Below are 17,580 nucleotides of genomic sequence, written 5' to 3'. Positions count from 1 at the left end.
AGGCTAAGTGAGAAACGGAGAGAGGTTTTGCCACTTCTGCCACTTCCACTCATCTCAATCACCCGCCCTGGGGGGGCCGTGCATGTGCGCGTGCTAGTGCTCGTGTTGCAGCTGCCCAGTGCATTTTGGAGGTCAGCAGTCCCGTCCACTCCCAAGATTTGCTTTGCCGCCTCCACTGCACGCAGCACGGCTTGCCATGGCTCACCCGCCAAACTCTCCCCCGGTCTCATCTTCGAATCCTTCCTGGCGTTCAGTGGCTTCATCGAGCGATGCGGCTCCCCCTGGGGCTCGTGTCCAGGAGGACAGAGGAGACCCGAGGGGGAGCAGCGGCGAAACAGAGGTGAGTGAAGGCGGCTGGACAGGAGCTAGCAGAGCGGAGATAACTATCTGATTACAGAAAATAAACCATGAGCAGCAGCACTGCCCCGGAGACAGGGAGGACGAAGGGACAAAATGGACGGAGCGCAGGGGTCAGTGGAGATTGATTGGCGAGTTGGTTGGTTGGCGTGTCGAGGGGACTGTTTTAAAGTAGCGTGAGCACACACCGAGGTCTGTGACGGACACTGGGGCTCGAGGATCTATTCTGAGATCTGTGTGGTGGTGGTAGTTGGTCCCTCGCTCACTAGTCGCTCACATCTAATGGGATTAGTCTTTGGCAGACATGGAGGCAGTTGCTAAGATACTGCATGGAGATGGTGGAGATGAAGATACCCCAGTCATTACTGTGTGTGTGTGTGTGTGTGTGTGTGTGTGTGTGTGCGGAGTCCGTTGGGATGTCAATTCAGGGAGAGCCTATTATACTGCGCTAGCCCAGGGCCTCATTATCTCAGGTTGGCTATCGACCCATAAGTGCTCCGGTCTGGTAAAGGATGTGGGATTTTCTTTACGGTCCTCTGTGATACAGGACTGTGCGGTATCCTATCCCACTTCACTCCGTTCCACTTTGATTCTGTTTTCTCTGCTTTTCTGAGTACATCCTTCTTCTCTTCCTCCAATGACAGAGGGAGATGGTCTACACGCCTCAGCAGGATTCTCCGCCCAACCGTCGCCTCAGCAATGCCCCCGCCCCCTCGGCCTCGCCCCCCTCCGGCTCCCCGTCCCGGGTGCGCCTCCTTTACAGCGGCGGCGGACGTCCGTCTTCCTATGCTGGGCAACCTCACCCCCCCCCGCACCACACCCACTCCCTCCCTCACCCTCAGCACTCCACTCCCGGGGGCCCTCAGCACAGCCACCCCCAGCAGCTCCATCACCAGTCACACGTCCAGCATCCACCCTCCGTGGGCTTCTCCCCCAGCGCCATCCTGGAGCGGAGAGACGTGAAACCCGACGAGGAGGTCCACAGTGGCGGCTCCAGGAGCATGGTACTCCTTCGGGGCGACGGCGGGGGGATCTACGCCGACCCTTACTCCCTGGGCCAGGAAGGGGTCCGCCTCAGCCTGGCCGGCCCACACTCCCCCCTGCCCGCGAGGGGGGACTCCTACGGCTCTCTCTACCGGCGTGGCAGTGGCGTGGGGGGAGGGGTGTTGGGACCGGGCTCCGTGCGCTCCCTTACGTCGTACTCAGCGGCCGCTCTGCAGGGGGAGCTGATGGACAGTGGCGTCCTCTACAGGCCCGGAGGGCCGCTGTACAACGACGCCGCCTATGCAGCGTCCATGTTGGCCATGGGCTTCCGGGTGCCGCCGCCCTCCTCCCCGCAGAAGATCCCCGAAACCAGGGACTCGTATTCAGTCACCATGCCCACCCGCGGATCCCCCGGGAGGCAGAGCCTGCGGAGAGACTCCGTGTCCTCCTCCGTGTTCGGAGAGAGTCCCAAGGCCAGGGGTCAGGGGTCAGGGTTGGGGACGGAACAGCTGTGCCTGATGGCTGGGCCAGGAGGGGAGGGCAGTGGTTTTGGCTCCCCTCTACCAGGAAACGAGACAGAGACCAGGTGAAAGTGCGGCCTGTATATCTGTTGGTGTATGCATGTCCTGTGTTGCATAGTTGGTAGAGCAAGGCTCTTACAGCACTAGGGTTGTAGGTTTGATTCCCATGGGGGGCCAATATGAAGAGAGTATCAGTAATGTATGCACTCACTCCTGTATGCCAGTCTGTATAAGACTGTCTGCTAATTATTCATAAAAATGTGTGGATAAATAATATACATGTGTATATTATAAATATATATATATATGTATGTGTGTGTATATATATATGTATTTATGTGTGTGTGTGTGTATGTGTGTGTATATATATATATATATATATATATATGTGTGTGTGTGTGTATCATTCTCGGTATATATATATGTATTTGTGTGTGTATGTGTATATATATATATATATATATATATATGTGTGTGTGTGTGTATCATTCTCGGTATATATATATGTATTTGTGTGTGTATGTGTATATATATATATATATATATATATATATATGTGTGTGTGTGTGTATCATTCTTGGTATATATATGTTCAGATGTATGTTCTTATGTATGTCTTTGATGTGTATTTCTTTGTGGCTCTAAATCACACGTCTTTCCTCAGGGGTCGTATGGAGGCTATGGAGAAACAGATAGCCAGTCTAACTGGACTACTGCAAACTGTTCTGACCAGAGGACCCGAGGCAGACACCCCGTAAGACACACACACAAAGTACACACACACATACACACTTACACACATTCATTATATTCATTAGGTGCTTCTTTTTTTTTTCAGGGACAAGATGGAGACGGCCAGTGACTGTTCAGGGACCGACAGTAAGGATTGCTTAAAAACAGAGCAAATACAGTATACATTCACTGTCAACGTCCCATTGACTTGGGAATACAAATCACTCGGTCCATTGCTGAGCTACTTATGTGTGCTGCTCATCTGTGACCAATGTGAACAACCATAAAGTGTGTACTCACTTTAGTTAGTAATGAGTGCCATGCTTCTTGTGCCTTGTTTTAGCTGGACGGTTTAAAAAAAAGAAAGGTATCTGCTTGTCCAAAGCCCTTGTCCTCTTCCCCCCTGTGTGTCTCAATGATGGACTCCTTTTCCTGTCAATTGGTGTCCCTCTGTTTGATATGTTTGAGTTTTGTGTGGATTTGATTTGATTCTTATCTTCCCTGTTTGTTCAGTGTCTGGATTTAGGACTGGCCATTGAACACAGTGTAGTCCATATGTATTTGGACAGTGACGTGCATTATGTTGATTTGTCTCTGATAGAATGTTTGGGATGAACTGCAGACTGGCGGCTTTAATATGAGGGTATCGATATCGATATCGGACTATCCGCTTAGAAATAACTGCACGTTTTGTACCTGGCCCCCATCCAACCCCCTCAGGTATTCGGGCAGAAGCCTTTGTTTACACAAGTGTATGCACAAGCGAGCTGTCATTGTCTAGTCTTAATTCTGGGCTTTGCATTTATATTTGGTGTCAGTTGCTGAAGTCCGACCACAGGAGGACCGAAGAAGTGTCAGTGCTAGTCAAGCTGGCCTTCATGATACAGATGAATCCAAATGAAAAGACATTGAAAACATGAGCATTATGCCAAAGCCAGCTGTTGTTTGGTACATTAAACGGGAGAAATAAAGAACTGGTTAGCTCAGCAATGGCAAATTACCTGCAAGACCAAAGAAGACCTCTAGAGTGAAGGACAAAGAATGCTCACAAACAACTATCTGACAGATCAGAAACACTCTCCAGGTGGTTGGCGTGGGTGTATCAGCCACTAGCGTTTGCAGAAATCTTTACCATACATACTATGCTGGACTGAAATGTGTAAAACACTAGTTACCCAGAAACCTGATGACCAAAAAAACCTGATATACCGACTTATCTTCTGCTTAGATACAACCGAATGCCTCAAATCTCATTGGACGGCACTTAACCTTGCAGCTGGATAATTGTCAGGCATGGAATGCTAAAGCCAACAAGCTGTTCTCCAGGGACAAAAACTGGAATGTTCTCGAATGGCCAAGTCAGTCGCCTGTTATGTATCCAATGGAACATGCAGGTTACTTACTGAAGAAGACTGAAAGGCAAAAATGCCTGGAAATGAACTGCCAGTGAATCACCAGGAAAGATACCCAACGTCTAAGCATGTCTGTGGGTTGCAGATTTCAGATTGGTGACCAGGTACTGAGCATGACAACTTTATTTAAGATTATGCCAGTTTGTCCAATAACTTTGAGTCCCTTAAAGTGAATGGGGGGCGGAGCTATCTATGAAAACAGTTGTTATTCAGATGCATTTCATGGATGGTTTCTGGATGTATATAACCTCAAATTAAAGCAGGCAGTCTCTTTAACCTTTTTGGTCATTGTTTTATTTCCAGTTCAATGTGCTACAGTGCAGAGCCAAATCTCCATTTTGTGTTGCTGCCCAATTATTTGGACTGCACCTAGCTGAATGTTGGCCAGTCCTTAGTGTTAATGCTGGAGTGTCTTCAACTTGTGTTTCTGTCCGTATAGGGGGGTGGTTATGTTACGGTGAATACACTTTTAGTTATTTGGGAGGATCGAGATTTACTTCCACGGCTGATACCGTTTATACTAAACTCCAGTATGATGCTTGAAAAGTCGTCTGTGTGAATAAAGTGAATTTGTGATGTCAGAAGAAAATAGGCTGCCCTAATTTGGCAGTTTATTAGAAATCCAAGTTTCTGGGTGACTAAGTCTTACCAAACCAGTCCCTTTGTTTCGTTATGCATGAGAAGATTGCATATATCAAAGCTAAGTTCGATGTCATTTCAATGAACCCTTGTGCCTTTTCAACTCAAGCATCAAAGACTCCCTGTGGATGCTCTGTTTCTACCCCTGAAATCTATATTGATGTAAATACAGATTTTTCTGTGTCTCTGTGTCCTCAAAACACTGACAATTCCATCAGTAATAATGCTGCCTGTGTGTAATCCTGTAGTCCCTCCCCACTCCCTCGTCGTTATTGGCCACAGTGACAGTGGAATGCACAGTCATGATACCCAATCCTGCTTTCTCATTGGCCAGCTCTGACACCGTCGGCTCCATTGGCCCTGATGCCCCCCCCTCTCACAGGCTCCACCCATCCAGTGACGGTGTCACGGCTACAGATGCAGACACATCTGCACGGCCTGCAGCAGAACACCAGCGAGCTGCGCAAACAGCTGTCCCAGCTTCGCAACATCCAGGTGAGCGCCAAAGACCAGTGAGTGTGTCTTAATTAATGTGTCCTTAGAAATACACACACACACACACACACACACAAACAACATTACTTTGTAATTTAACATTCTGATTTTCCTTTTGGTCTGTGTGTGTGTGTGTGTGTTTGATGTTTTTTGTGTGCATAGACTTGTTGGTTTGTGTGCGAAGATTTGTCGGTTTGTGTGTAGACTTGATATTGTGTGTGCGTAGACCTGCCAGTTTGTGTGTGTGTCGACGTGTTGCTTTGTGTGTGTCGACGTGTTGCTTTGTGTGTGTAGACGTGTCGCTTGGTGTCTGCAGCCTTGTTGGCTGTGTGTGTGTGCATTAATAACACGTATTCCTGTATTCCCATGCCTCCCGTGCCAGTTGGAGAACCAGGACTCAGTGCAGTCCTTGCTGAGGCAGACAGAGTCCGAGCTCAGCCTGATGATGCTGGACGCCCTGCGGACCCAGGAGGACCCTCTGCAGAGACAGCGCCTTCTAGTGGAGGAGGAGAGACTCAAGTACCTCAACCAGGAAGAGCTGCTCATCCAGCAGCTCCAGTGAGTTCTTCATCAGGGTCTCTACCCCAAGCCATTGTCAGCAAGAGGGAAGAAAGCAACCACTTTGCTCTGATAAAAAGAGCTGATTGGGATAACGTGTTTTGCGGTGTGACCATGTCTGCCCTCCATTACACCGCTAAAAGATGTCCTTACTATTCGGCCTTCACAGTGACCTAGAGAAGTCAGTGGAAGAACTCCAGAGGAACTCGTCGGTCAACCATGGTCTGGTGACTGAGCAGGAAGTGGAACAGAAGAGCATGGAGCTGCGGTCTTTGGGAGAAACCCTGACGGAGCTCAAGAGTACGTATGTGAAAAGGGCAAAGTGATACAGCATGGAGCCAGCTGGCTGCGTGAAATGCCTGTCTTGTGTGAATTGAATACAACGAACCCCTCACATACTAATTACCTTCCTGGATAATTGCATCAAGGACAAAGTCTGTCGCATTGTCAGTGATTAGGCAGGTGTATGTGACTAATAAGAGTGTGCGTGTGTCTCATTAAGAAAGAGCTGCAAAAACAAACAGATGCTGTCACGTGACGCGTCGTAGCACTGAACCGCACAGTGAAACATGATGCTTGTTTAACAACCTATGTGATGGCAGGCTTGTTCTGCACCTGAGTAACCATGAAATCCTTTCTCCACGCCATAGCGGAACCACAAGGGGCATTGGGAACAGCAAACCCCAGCAGCAAACATGGCAGGAGACATTAAGTCACTATACATGTTTTACAAACAACTCTGGAAACATGCTCCTCTACTCTAGCATTGGTTTATTAATGCTGCTTCTCTTGTCTCCTCTCCTCTGTTCATCTGTCTGTTTTTCCTCTCTCTGTCTGTCTTTTTCTCCGTCCTTCTCTCCCTCCAGACCAGTTCCCCAGTCTGCAGAGTAAGATGCGGGTGGTGTTGAGAGTAGAGGTGGAGGCCGTCAAGTTCCTGAAGGAGGAGCCGCACCGACTGGATTCACTGCTGAAACGATGTAACTCCATGACCGACACACTGTCCACACTGCGCAGGTAACACCACCATTGTGTTTCAATACTGCACCACCCTTCATGGATCACCACAACACCACCCTATATGGGTCAACACAACACAGTCCTTTGTGGGTCAACGCGACATCACTTTAATGTTTCAACACAACACCACCCTTTTTGGTTCAACACAACATCATCCTTTATGGGTCAACACAACACCACACTTTATGGGTAAACATAACACCACCCTTTATGGATCAACACAACCCCATCCTTCATGGATCAACACAACACCACCCTTTATGGATCAACACAACCCCATCCTTCATGGATCAACACAACACCACCCTTTATGGGTCAACACAACCCCACCCTTCATGGATCAACACAACACCACCATTTATGGGTCAACACAACACCACTCTTTATGTTTCAAAACAACACCACCCTTTATGGATCAACACAACCCCATCCTTCATGGATCAACACAACACCACCCTTTATGGGTCAACACAACCCCACCCTTCATGGATCAACACAACACCACCATTTATGGGCCAACACAACATCACCCTTTATGGGTCAACACAACCCCACCCTTCATGGATCAACACAACACCACCATTTATGGGCCAACACAACACCACTCTTTATGTTTCAACACAACATTACCCTTTATGGGTCAACACAACACCACCCTTTATGGATCAACACGACAACACATTTCATGGGTTATACACACATTGTCATGTTGTTAGGTTTTATTACGTTGTTGCTACGAGGGCCCTATACAACTGGTGACTTGGTTTACAAGATAAGTAAAAATCCTTCAATATAACGGAAAGGCATCTTCAAGCATATGGAATATTTTCTACAGCTGATGAAGAGGAAGGTATATAGACTGGTCTTGGAAACCTGGTCCCTACGGTTGGAGCGACAGGTCCCTGACACTGCTGTGTGTGTTGTTAGTGTGTTGTATACCACCTGTACGTACAGGAAGTTGTCAGAGGGCCTGTGGAAGGGCCAAGATGACATCTCCAGTCAGCTGACCAAACGAGTCGACACAGGAAAGACCTCCGACCTCGACATAATGACCAGTCCCCCACTCAGCCTTGCCAACTGGATGCCCATGTCAGCCTGTGACCCGGACGGTTCGGGACCTGAGCAGGACTCCCACCCTACATCCAGCTACAGAAGTCGGGTCCTGGACGAGCTGCCCAGCCGCCGTGGTGCAGACAAATCAGTGTCTGCGGAGGTCCGATTGGTATGGAACACCCATCCTCACAATGCACACATTCATCAGAGAATCTATACATTTGCCAGAGAATCTGTACATTCACCAGGGAATCTGTAAATTCACCAGAGAATCTGTACATTCACCAGGGAATCTGTAAATTCAACAGAGAATCTGTACATACACCAGGGATTCTGTACAATTACCAGGGATTCTGTACATTTACCAGGGAATCTGTACATTCACCAGGGAATCTGTACATTCACCAGGGAATCTGTACATTCACCAGGGAATCTGTACATTCACCAGGGATTCTGTACAATTACCAGGGATTCTGTACATTCACCAGAGAATCTGTACAATTACCAGAGAATCTGTACATTCACCAGAGAATCTGTACAATTACCAGAGAATCTGTACATTCACCAGAGAATCTGTACAATTACCAGAGAATCTGTACATTCACCAGAGAATCTGTACAATTACCAGAGAATCTGTACATTCACCAGAGAATCTGTACATTCACCAGGGAATCTGTACATTCACCAGGGAATCTGTACATTCACATACATATATAGTACAGTATTTCCGTATTTCTATGACACATCTGGCCGATCATGTCCAGTCCTTCCGTGTACATGTCCATGCGTGGCGCTGCGTGTGGGTTGACATGTGCACCTGTGCAGGCGGCGGAGCGGGACTGGGAGGAGAAGCGGGCCAGTCTGACCCAGTTCAGTGCCCAGGACATCAACCGTCTCCTCGAGGAGACCCAGGCGGAGCTGATGAAGGCCATCCCAGACCTGGACTTTGCTGCCAGGCAGATCAGCAAGCCCGCGGTGCCCCCAAAGCCCCATCCCAAACCCCAGTTCACCGCCCCTAGCACTACATCCACCACCACCACCACTTCCATCACAACCACCACCACCAGTAGCACCAGCAGTGAGCAGCAGCCCACCAAGGTCCAGGCTACTGCCCAGAAGCTGGAGGGGGGGTCACGTCGCGGTTCTGGTGAGAGACTGGATGCCAGATATACAGTGGGGAGAATAAGTATTTGATACACTGGCGATTTTGCAGGTTTTCCCACTTACAAAGCATGTAGAAGTCTATAATTTCAGAAAATCACATTGTATGATTTTTAAGTAATTAAGTAATTGTATTTGATACATCAGAAAAGCAGAACTTAATATTTGGTACAGAAACCTTTGTTTTCAATTACAGAGATCATACGTTTCCTGTAGTTCTTGACCAGGTTTGCACACACTGCATCAGGGATTTTGGCCCACTCCTCCAAACAGACCATCTCCAGATCCTTCAGGTTTCGGGCCTGTCGCTGGGCAATACGGACATTCAGCTCCCTACAAAGATTTGTATTGGGTTCAGGTCTGGAGACTAGACTGGCTTGTAATGCTTCTTACGGAGCCACTCCTTAGTTGCCCTGGCTGTGTGAAAGACCCAGCCACGACCCATCTTCAATGCTCTTACTGAGGGAAGGAGGTTGTTGGCCAAGATCTCGCGATACATGGCCCCATCCATCCTCCCCTCAATACGGTGCAGTCGTCCCCAAAGAATGATGTTTCCACCTCCATGCTTCATGGTTGGGATGGTGTTCTTGGGGTTGTACTCGTCCTTCTTCTTTCTCCAAACACGGCGAGTGGAGTTTCGACCAAAAATATCAATTCTTGTCTCATCAGACCACATGACCTTCTCCCATTCCTCCTCTGGATCATCCAGATGGTCACTGGCAAACTTCAGACGGGCCTGGACATGCGCTGGCTTGAGCAGGGGGACCTTGCTTGCACTGCAGGATTTTAATCCATGACGGCATAGTGTGTTACTAATGTTTTTCTTTGAGACTGTGGTCCCAGCTCTCTTCAGGTCATTGACCAGGTCCTTCCGTGTAGTTCTGGGCTGATCCCTCACCTTCCTCATGATCATTGATGCCCCCGAGGTGAGATCTTGCATGGAGCCCCAGACCGAGGGAGATTGACCGTCATCTTCTTCCATTTTCTAATAATTTCACCAACAGTTGTTGCCTTCTCACCAAGCTGCTTGCCTATTGTCCTGTAGCCCATCCCAGCCTTGTGCAGGTCTACAATTTTATCCCTTATGCAATAAAATGCTAATTAATTATTTTTAAATCATACAGGATTTTTGTTTTAGATTCCGTCTCTCACAGTTGAAGTGTACCTATGATAAAAATTACAGACCTCTACATGCTTTGTAGGTAGGAAATGGGCAGTGTATCAAATACTTGTTTTCCCCAATGTACATGGTGTTGCTTGTGTTTTGGTTATGACTGAGCGCTTCCATAAATACATGTCTTTGTATTCCGTGTTAGCGGAGCTGAGCGTGGCGAGATATCGCACCGAGAAGCCCTCAAAGTCCCCGCCTCCACCGCCTCCTCGCCGCAGTTTCCCATCAGCCCATGGGCTAACCACCAATAGCATCGGGGAAGTGATTGTCACCGCCAAGAAGGTAAAGTATGACCGCAAAGGCTGGGAAAGAAATACACCTGCGAAGGATGTTTCCCAAGAGACGTGGAGCTGGGCTCTGTGGCTGTGTGGATGTTTGAAAGGTGAGTCACATGCACCTGATGCCAACCTGTTTTGTTTCACTAAGAAGCCGGAGGTAGAAGACGGAGAGGCTCCGAAGACTCTGGTCAAGCTGAGAAGGACAACGTCTGACAACCCCCGGCCCGCCTCCACCCCTCCTGTCATCGCCGCCTCAGCCATTAAAGACGAGGACGATGAGGAGAGGATCATTGCCGAACTAGAGGTGGGAGGCCTCAGTTTTCTAAATTCCCTTCAAAGTTTGGAAAACCAGTGCACACATGAAATGTGTGACGATGTCGCACCCGGAATGCGTTCTTTGTGTGTTGCAGTAGATGTTCTTGGGCCTTAGCCTTGTGATTACATAATTCCTGCAACACTCTTCACACACCACGCCCTGAATCACCCGCCTTTCGTCACCCACCACGGGACAGATATTTCAGCGATCCCCTGTCCAAGTTTCCCCTAACCCAGTCACTTCCCAGCACCCTGCCGAGGCCAACCCCTGCAGCCCGCACCCTACCTTGCTCCCTGGGAAGAAAGGTAAACCGTAAGCCCCCAAAAGTCTTCTCTCAGTCCTTCAGTCACTGAAATTCCTCTGTCTTCTCTCAGTCCTTCAGTCACTGCTATTCCTCTGCACTATGTTTCCACTCGTGGGCCACTCGTGCCTGTTGATCACAGAGATTCTCTTGTGATTTTGCTCTCTGGGCTGATAACATGACAACTACACCACTTCTCCTGTCGACCACCAAACATCCAGTGTCTAATTTCATTAAATGTACTGTATGTCCCTTGTCGAACTTTGTTAATGACTTCTCCCCTTGCTAATTAAACTTACTGCATACTACATTCTGATCTGCATTTAGTATTCTTGCTAAGCTGTTCTCTAATCCTCTAACTAAGTAAATGTTATGAGAACTGACAGTCCTATTTTCCAATGTGCATCTTAGATGTGCATGTATACTGAATAACATTAGATTAGATTCAACTTTAATGTCATTGAACAGTACAAGTACAGTACAACGAAATGCAGTTAGCATTTAACCAGAAATGCAAATAGAGGACGGCAGAAAATATATAAGTATCAAGTATATGCATATTACCAGTGAAATGTGTCGATGTGCAATGGAAGCAAATCCAGTACAAATGGCAATACTAAATGTGCAATAAGGCAAATAGAAGAGGGCAGAAAGTATTAGGTGTAATGTATGTTACAACTGGGATAGTAGTTGTTCAGATACAAATGGCAATTTCAAAAAGGTGTTCAAGATGTGCAAATGAGGCAAATGATGTATTAAGGTAGCATGTGCACCCCGAGATGCAGAGATAGCAGCAATGAGGTCCCGAGGTAGACATGCGTGTGTAACAACTGGAAAAAATGCAGGCACAATGGCAATTCCACATGTGCAAAAGGTGCATGTGCAACTGAAATGCAGGGATAGAGTAGCAGCGGTGAGGTTCCTGAGGTAGACACATACCTTTAACAACTGAAAACTTCCATTATCAGGCATAGCAAGCCAGTGTCAGAGTAGGTCAAGGGAGTAATGCAGCAAGGTCCCAGAGAGGCAGGGGGGGTTAACATGTGTCAAGGTTGAATAATGTACAGGTTCAATTGAACAAGTGGTGACAGACTAAGAAAAAATTTAGAATTTAGAACTCTTTACCGCTAAGGTGACACATTAACCTCTATCAAATCCTGTTTGATTGCTCACATATATCAAAAAGCCTCATCTGCCCAGGGAAGCTGTCGAAATCGCTCTTGTGGAGCCAGATTCAGGTTAACAATTCCACATTGCTGACAGAAATTTGGCTCACTGATCCATCGCGTGTGGATCAACTTACTGAACCCCAAAATGTTACATGAAACGAGTGGCAACAAGGTTCGGATAGTGCAGTTAGGTGGTCCACACCATATGACATCCCGGTTCACTCTACACTTCTTAAGGCTCTAGCCTCTGAAAAGAGTGCACTTCCCTGGAACGAGGCTGTCATTGTAGATTGGACTGTGACCTTCTGCCTTCTCATTGTCCTTCTGTAGAATGCCAGCAACTCACCAGGGGCATCCAAGGGAGCCCAGTCAACTGTAGCAGCCAGGCTGAAGCAGATCCAGCAGGGCAGCCTGGAGAGGCCCAAGGCTAGGAAGCAGAGGGACGACTTCCCCAAGATCCAGGGCCAGCAGCAGGTATTCCACTTCTAGAAGGCCCCTACTCAGCCTCTCCGGACCAGCTCTGGTGGCTTTCTGTGACACTGACCCACCTTGCAGTGGTCTAGGGCAACTACTGGGGCTCTGGCAAGACTATACTTGGATACAACACGTTGTCAGTGGATGATGTAAGATGATGAGAGGAGGGGTGAGCTAATCGGGAAAACACTACTGCTGAGTGTGACATTCTTTGACTTTGAGCAGTTCCAAGTTGTTGGATCCAAAATGGATTGTGTACAGAGCGTGTCCTTACCCTGAGGCACTGATGTTTCTGAGGAGGTTACGGTTGTTGTATTGTGTTCGGTCCTCGTTGATGATGCCACGGAACCATTTCACATCTCAGTGCTGAACCACTAAGTTTTCACCAAGCAGATTACATTCTTGTTCTCTGACTTTCCTCAAATCACTGAATCATTCTGTCTCCTGCTGGGGCATTTAGAACCCAAGTTAAAAAAAGGGCCAAGTGTTGAGAATGTACTAATTCACATAATATTTGCCCCAATTTGCTTAGTGCATAAGAGTGCAAGAGAGGAACTGAGATGTTTAAAAGCGGTGTGAGTAAAGTGAGACACTAAGAGAGAGAGGCCGTCTGAAAGACGTAGTGAAAAGTTTCTCTTAAGCAAACAAAATGGAAGCCCGGCCCCTCCCCCTCCAGCGCTTGGCCTTATCTGGCTCAGCAGGCGGTCCACCCGAGTGGGCTGAGCTGAGCGTTCCTGTCCTACCTCAGCCCAAACTGTCCCTCATAAAGGACGGCGTGGCCGCTCTCAGAGTCAGGGAGAGATAACACTGCTCTTTTCCAGCCTGCACCTGTCCCGAGCCAGGCCACTTAATCCTCTTGTGATAATCTACATTTAGTTAATATGGAAGCCACTTCGGATATAGAAAAAGGGACCTTCATTTAATTCTCTTCAGGCTTATTCTTAAAGGCCAATTTTCAGGCTTGAAAACGTCCAATCAAAAACGTCCAGTTTCACTTAGGATGGGTGGATTGATGCACTTGCACGTGTGCATTATTCAGATCTTGAACATTACCACATTGCGTCCGTCAAATTAATCTTTTCCACAACCAAATATGTAACCACATCCATTTTGGTGAAGCACAATTTTGCATCAGATCACAAACCATTCTTCAATCTTTGGGGTGAAGGGGAAAGTTCGAAACCAGTCAGAATCTCTGTAAATGCAGACCGCACCACGCAAGTGCAGAAGATAACGTCTCAGAGGGGCCAGCACACTTTACAACACCGTCCGTTAGTAAATACAACAGTTAGCATGCGGCTAGCATATCAACCTCTTGTTGACACTGTGTGGCCATCTGGGCAGAAGTACACTCCAATCATTAGTATTCAAGTCCATTGCTGCTGTGTGCTGGAGACCACTCAGTTGCGTGAGATTGTATATGACTCCAGCATACATTCCTTCCCTGTCTCTCTTTAGTCATGTTCAACGTGCCCTCTGAGTCTGGCCCGAGGGCGTTTACCCGAGGGCCATTACACTGTGCATTCAGATCCTCCCAGTAAACTTGATTGTTTCTGTGCAGATTACGCTCATCACAAGAGTGAGTCCTCTCATGGTGCTGATGATGTATTCTATGAAATGTCTAACTTGACATTTAGTTTAATGTATGTTGTTTGTAGCATACAGTAATGCAGTGATATGTATCTAGGCAACTGGGTCAGTAAAATGTAGTGAACTGTCTGTGAACAAACAAACAAAAGACCCATTTAATTTATATTGTATGTATAAAGTAACTGCCCAGTATTTCCAGAGTTCTATGAAATATTACTTTCCTTACAAAAAAATATATATTTGTGTTAAAAAGCAGACTTGTTGTGTTGGTTGTGCAATAACAAACAATGGTATGAGCAAATATTGATGGGAGTGGACCACTGATTGTCCTGCTTATTCTTATCTATACCTCTGCTTGGCCAGCTCATCCTGGGGAGTATTACACCATACAGTCTCTTTAAGGTACAAGTTTGAGGAGTTTTTTTTTTTTAATGATTTGTGCTTTGGGCACAAATATGAGTATAGGACAGGTCTATTATGCTGTTATGTGTACTGTAATGCATCTTGTAAGGCTTATTCTTTCACAATACAGGACTGCCCCAGACAAACTAGATGATTTTGAACCAATAGGATTTAACCAAGAATGTTCAACTGTAATCGTTTGGCCAATGTTGGGTCAGTGGTAAGATCAATAGAAGAGAAATTTGGGCCCAACATACTGTGTAAATGCCCTGGGGCTACCTAATACAAAGGCCTAGCTGGTGCTGTACTGTATCTTAGTCTAGTGCCTAAGATGACACAGACCCTAAAAGCACTACTGTACTTTCACTCTTCCAATACCAGTCCAAAGAGACGTGCAACAGGCGACGACCAGGTGCCGTCCTGTTCATCTCTACACAACCACTCCACATTTCGTGTCCCCGGATAGATGATATTGGCATTAATGCCTTTTTCACGATCCAACATGAATCGGTGATATCCGGAATGGAGACTGTCATTGGGCGGCAGGACGTGGGATGTTCCTCTGTGTCTTGTGAGCGATGATGCACCTGCCTTGTGATTCTTTGAGACAGCCTCCCAGAGCCCCAGATGTACCAGTGTCCCTCGCAGGCAGAGATAAGGATCATGTCACAAGCGTCTGTTTTCCCTTTGGATTCGACTCATAGCAGATGTCAACGAATCCGTTCCCCTTACCTCCTTTCAAATGCGTCAGCTGAGAGGCAACCAAATACCCAAATTGCTGTACCAATCGCCCCCGCCTTTCTCCCAACTGAATGTCCCGATTGTCAATCTCTATTCCTTTCATGCCCCATGGAGACCAAAAGTGTAATCTTCTGCTGCTCTTCATCACCCCCAGTCAATCTGACAGTTAGCAGTGGGCCATCCAAGGACACACCCGAGCCCCATCCGTCTTGAGGAGGACCTAATCAGACAGGGCTGACATTGATCTAAATCTATATCAGCAGAACCAGCTCTGTTGGCCTCCTGAAAGGCTTGTTTCTCTCTCTCCTTTCTCTTCTCTCTATCCTCTCCTTTCCTCTATCTCTCCCTCCACTCTATCCTTCCAATCTTCTGTCCTACCTCCCTGTGCCCCTGCTCTTGGCTCAATGGGAGGTCCATGTCGTTAATCTTGGCCAATTCTTTCCTTTTTTTTTTAATCTTTTTTTTTACCCACAATCCCTTGAAGGGTTAGATGTAGAAACAGGCATGGTGGCGGAGTGGGGGCCCAGTAGAAATCTAATCGCTGGGGGATATCTCTTGTTTGCTAAAGGCCAGGGCCATTAACTAGCATTGACATCACATTGAGCTTGTGTTAAATGTGACAGCATGAAGAGCTAGGCACGGGCTTTAATCGCCTTAGAACGATTTGGGTCTCCTAGGTTCTCTGGAGAGGCCCCTGTGTTTGTTAATGGTGGACCATTCAGAAGAATCCATTAATTCTGGAGGGGCCCGCGGTCTACCTGTGTGTTTGTCATGAAGAGGCATCTTAACTGTTTCAGACAGACCCAATTTATTGATCATCAGGAGAGTACATAACCAACAATACTTCATTGATCAATCACAGAGGAAAGGTGCATGGCTGTGGTTATCCAGGTAAAAGCAGAGGTCAGCCATCACTTCAACAGACCACTTCAGACGGCTATTATCCTCTTCTAAAAATAGAATAGGTACAGCGCGTCCTCAGAACATAACTCCTCCGTTACCCACTCCTCGCCCCCTCTTCCTGTATTCTCAGCTCTCAATCTTCATTTCCTGTCCTCTTCACTCCTTCCTTCCTTCCCCCCCCCCCTCCAAATCCTGCCTCTTCACCGTGGAGACGCTGGATCAGGAGAGACGGTCCATCCTCAAGCCCTGACAGCGGTGCTGTACCGATCACAGCGTCCCCTTCCCCTGCTCTGCCTACGCTTAGCTTAGCGACAGCCACGAGGCTCTGATCTCATCATGAGCCTGATGAATGACGCGCCGATGCACCAAAACAGCATCCCCTGTGGCCAATCATGGGAAACGCAAAGGGTTGCAGCGTCTGGCTGTAGCATAGCACGCCATGTGGCCACGTAGTGTTGGAGTTACTCATGAGCTTTTATATGTCAATAAATGTTGTACAAAGGACTGGACGAACAAAGGCGGTTGCAAAACATTTTTATGGCCAATACAAGAATATCAATGTATAAAAAAAAATATAAAAAAAAAAATAGTTGGATGAGGCTAGGCTAGGAGTTGAGCAAAATCCAACCACTTTATAACCTCAGCTGTGTGAGTTCCGAGGGCAAATACTGACCCTAATATGTGGGACAGCAAACGTGAAGACATTGTTGAACTTCAAATCAAAAAAAGAGTTCTGCATTAAAACACTGTCAGTCAGTCCTTTATGTGACAGGTTAGGACGCATTAGCACAGGCTTATGCAGTAGCCAGCACTGACACGGTCGACTCAGTAGGCTAATGTCAGGTTTTCCATCCAGAGTGGTTATGCGTGCCTAAAATAAAAAATATAAAACAGTCTAACACTTAACAAAATGCAAATCAGAGAATTCCCTTCAGAAGGGTAATATCTTGTCTGACATATTGCTGGGGGAAAGTGTCATAGATATTGCCACTGAATCTCTCTGTGCACGAAAATAGCTATACCACTCAACAAAATAGACATAACTGGAGATGGTACAGTTTCATTATTATATCATAGACATTCATATAGTTTATTGTTACTCTTCAATATAGAAATGAATGCTAATATGAAAATAAAGATCATGCAATTTACCTTAGAACAATCGAAATTATATGAGATATATTGTGAGAAAATAACCTACTAGCCAGTAGTTAATGTTTGCAGAGATTATATCATGTACAAAACAAAATAATCATCTATGTTTTATATAATCAAGACTTTTTGTATTTTTATACTTGAAAAGAGG

The 17,580-nt window shown here is 46.8% G+C and overlaps 1 protein-coding gene across 12 annotated transcripts in view; it reads left to right on the top strand.

Annotated features, from left to right (window-relative positions):
* The window catches only part of LOC105007964 (SRC kinase signaling inhibitor 1), a 52,113-nt gene extending 35,302 nt beyond the window's left edge, over positions 1-16,811 (top strand). For 8 of the 12 annotated variants that reach the window (XM_020046665.3, XM_020046663.3, XM_013133954.4 and 5 more), the window contains 13 exons: positions 1,002-1,927; positions 2,527-2,616; positions 2,701-2,741; positions 2,938-2,961; positions 4,980-5,140; positions 5,523-5,698; positions 5,868-5,998; positions 6,565-6,712; positions 7,643-7,937; positions 8,594-8,915; positions 10,246-10,382; positions 10,527-10,682; positions 12,495-16,811. In XM_020046665.3, the coding sequence (XP_019902224.3) occupies positions 1,002-1,927; positions 2,527-2,616; positions 2,701-2,741; positions 2,938-2,961; positions 4,980-5,140; positions 5,523-5,698; positions 5,868-5,998; positions 6,565-6,712; positions 7,643-7,937; positions 8,594-8,915; positions 10,246-10,382; positions 10,527-10,682; positions 12,495-12,653 (2,766 nt within the window). In that variant the 3' untranslated portion in view covers positions 12,654-16,811. Of the gene's footprint in view, positions 1-1,001; positions 1,928-2,526; positions 2,617-2,700; positions 2,742-2,937; positions 2,962-4,979; positions 5,141-5,522; positions 5,699-5,867; positions 5,999-6,564; positions 6,713-7,642; positions 7,938-8,593; positions 8,916-10,245; positions 10,383-10,526; positions 10,683-10,788; positions 11,000-12,494 lie in introns of all 12 variants that reach the window. The other 4 variants (XR_002196813.3, XM_020046667.3, XM_020046664.3 and 1 more) reach the window with 4 other exon arrangements.
* Positions 16,812-17,580: the final 769 nt, after the last annotated feature.

Source organism: Esox lucius, chromosome 5, assembly GCF_011004845.1.
Source record: "Esox lucius isolate fEsoLuc1 chromosome 5, fEsoLuc1.pri, whole genome shotgun sequence".
NCBI classification, from domain to species: domain Eukaryota; kingdom Metazoa; phylum Chordata; class Actinopteri; order Esociformes; family Esocidae; genus Esox; species Esox lucius.
The sequence above is the reverse complement of the archived record's forward strand: the minus strand, read 5'-3'. Positions and strand labels throughout refer to the sequence as shown.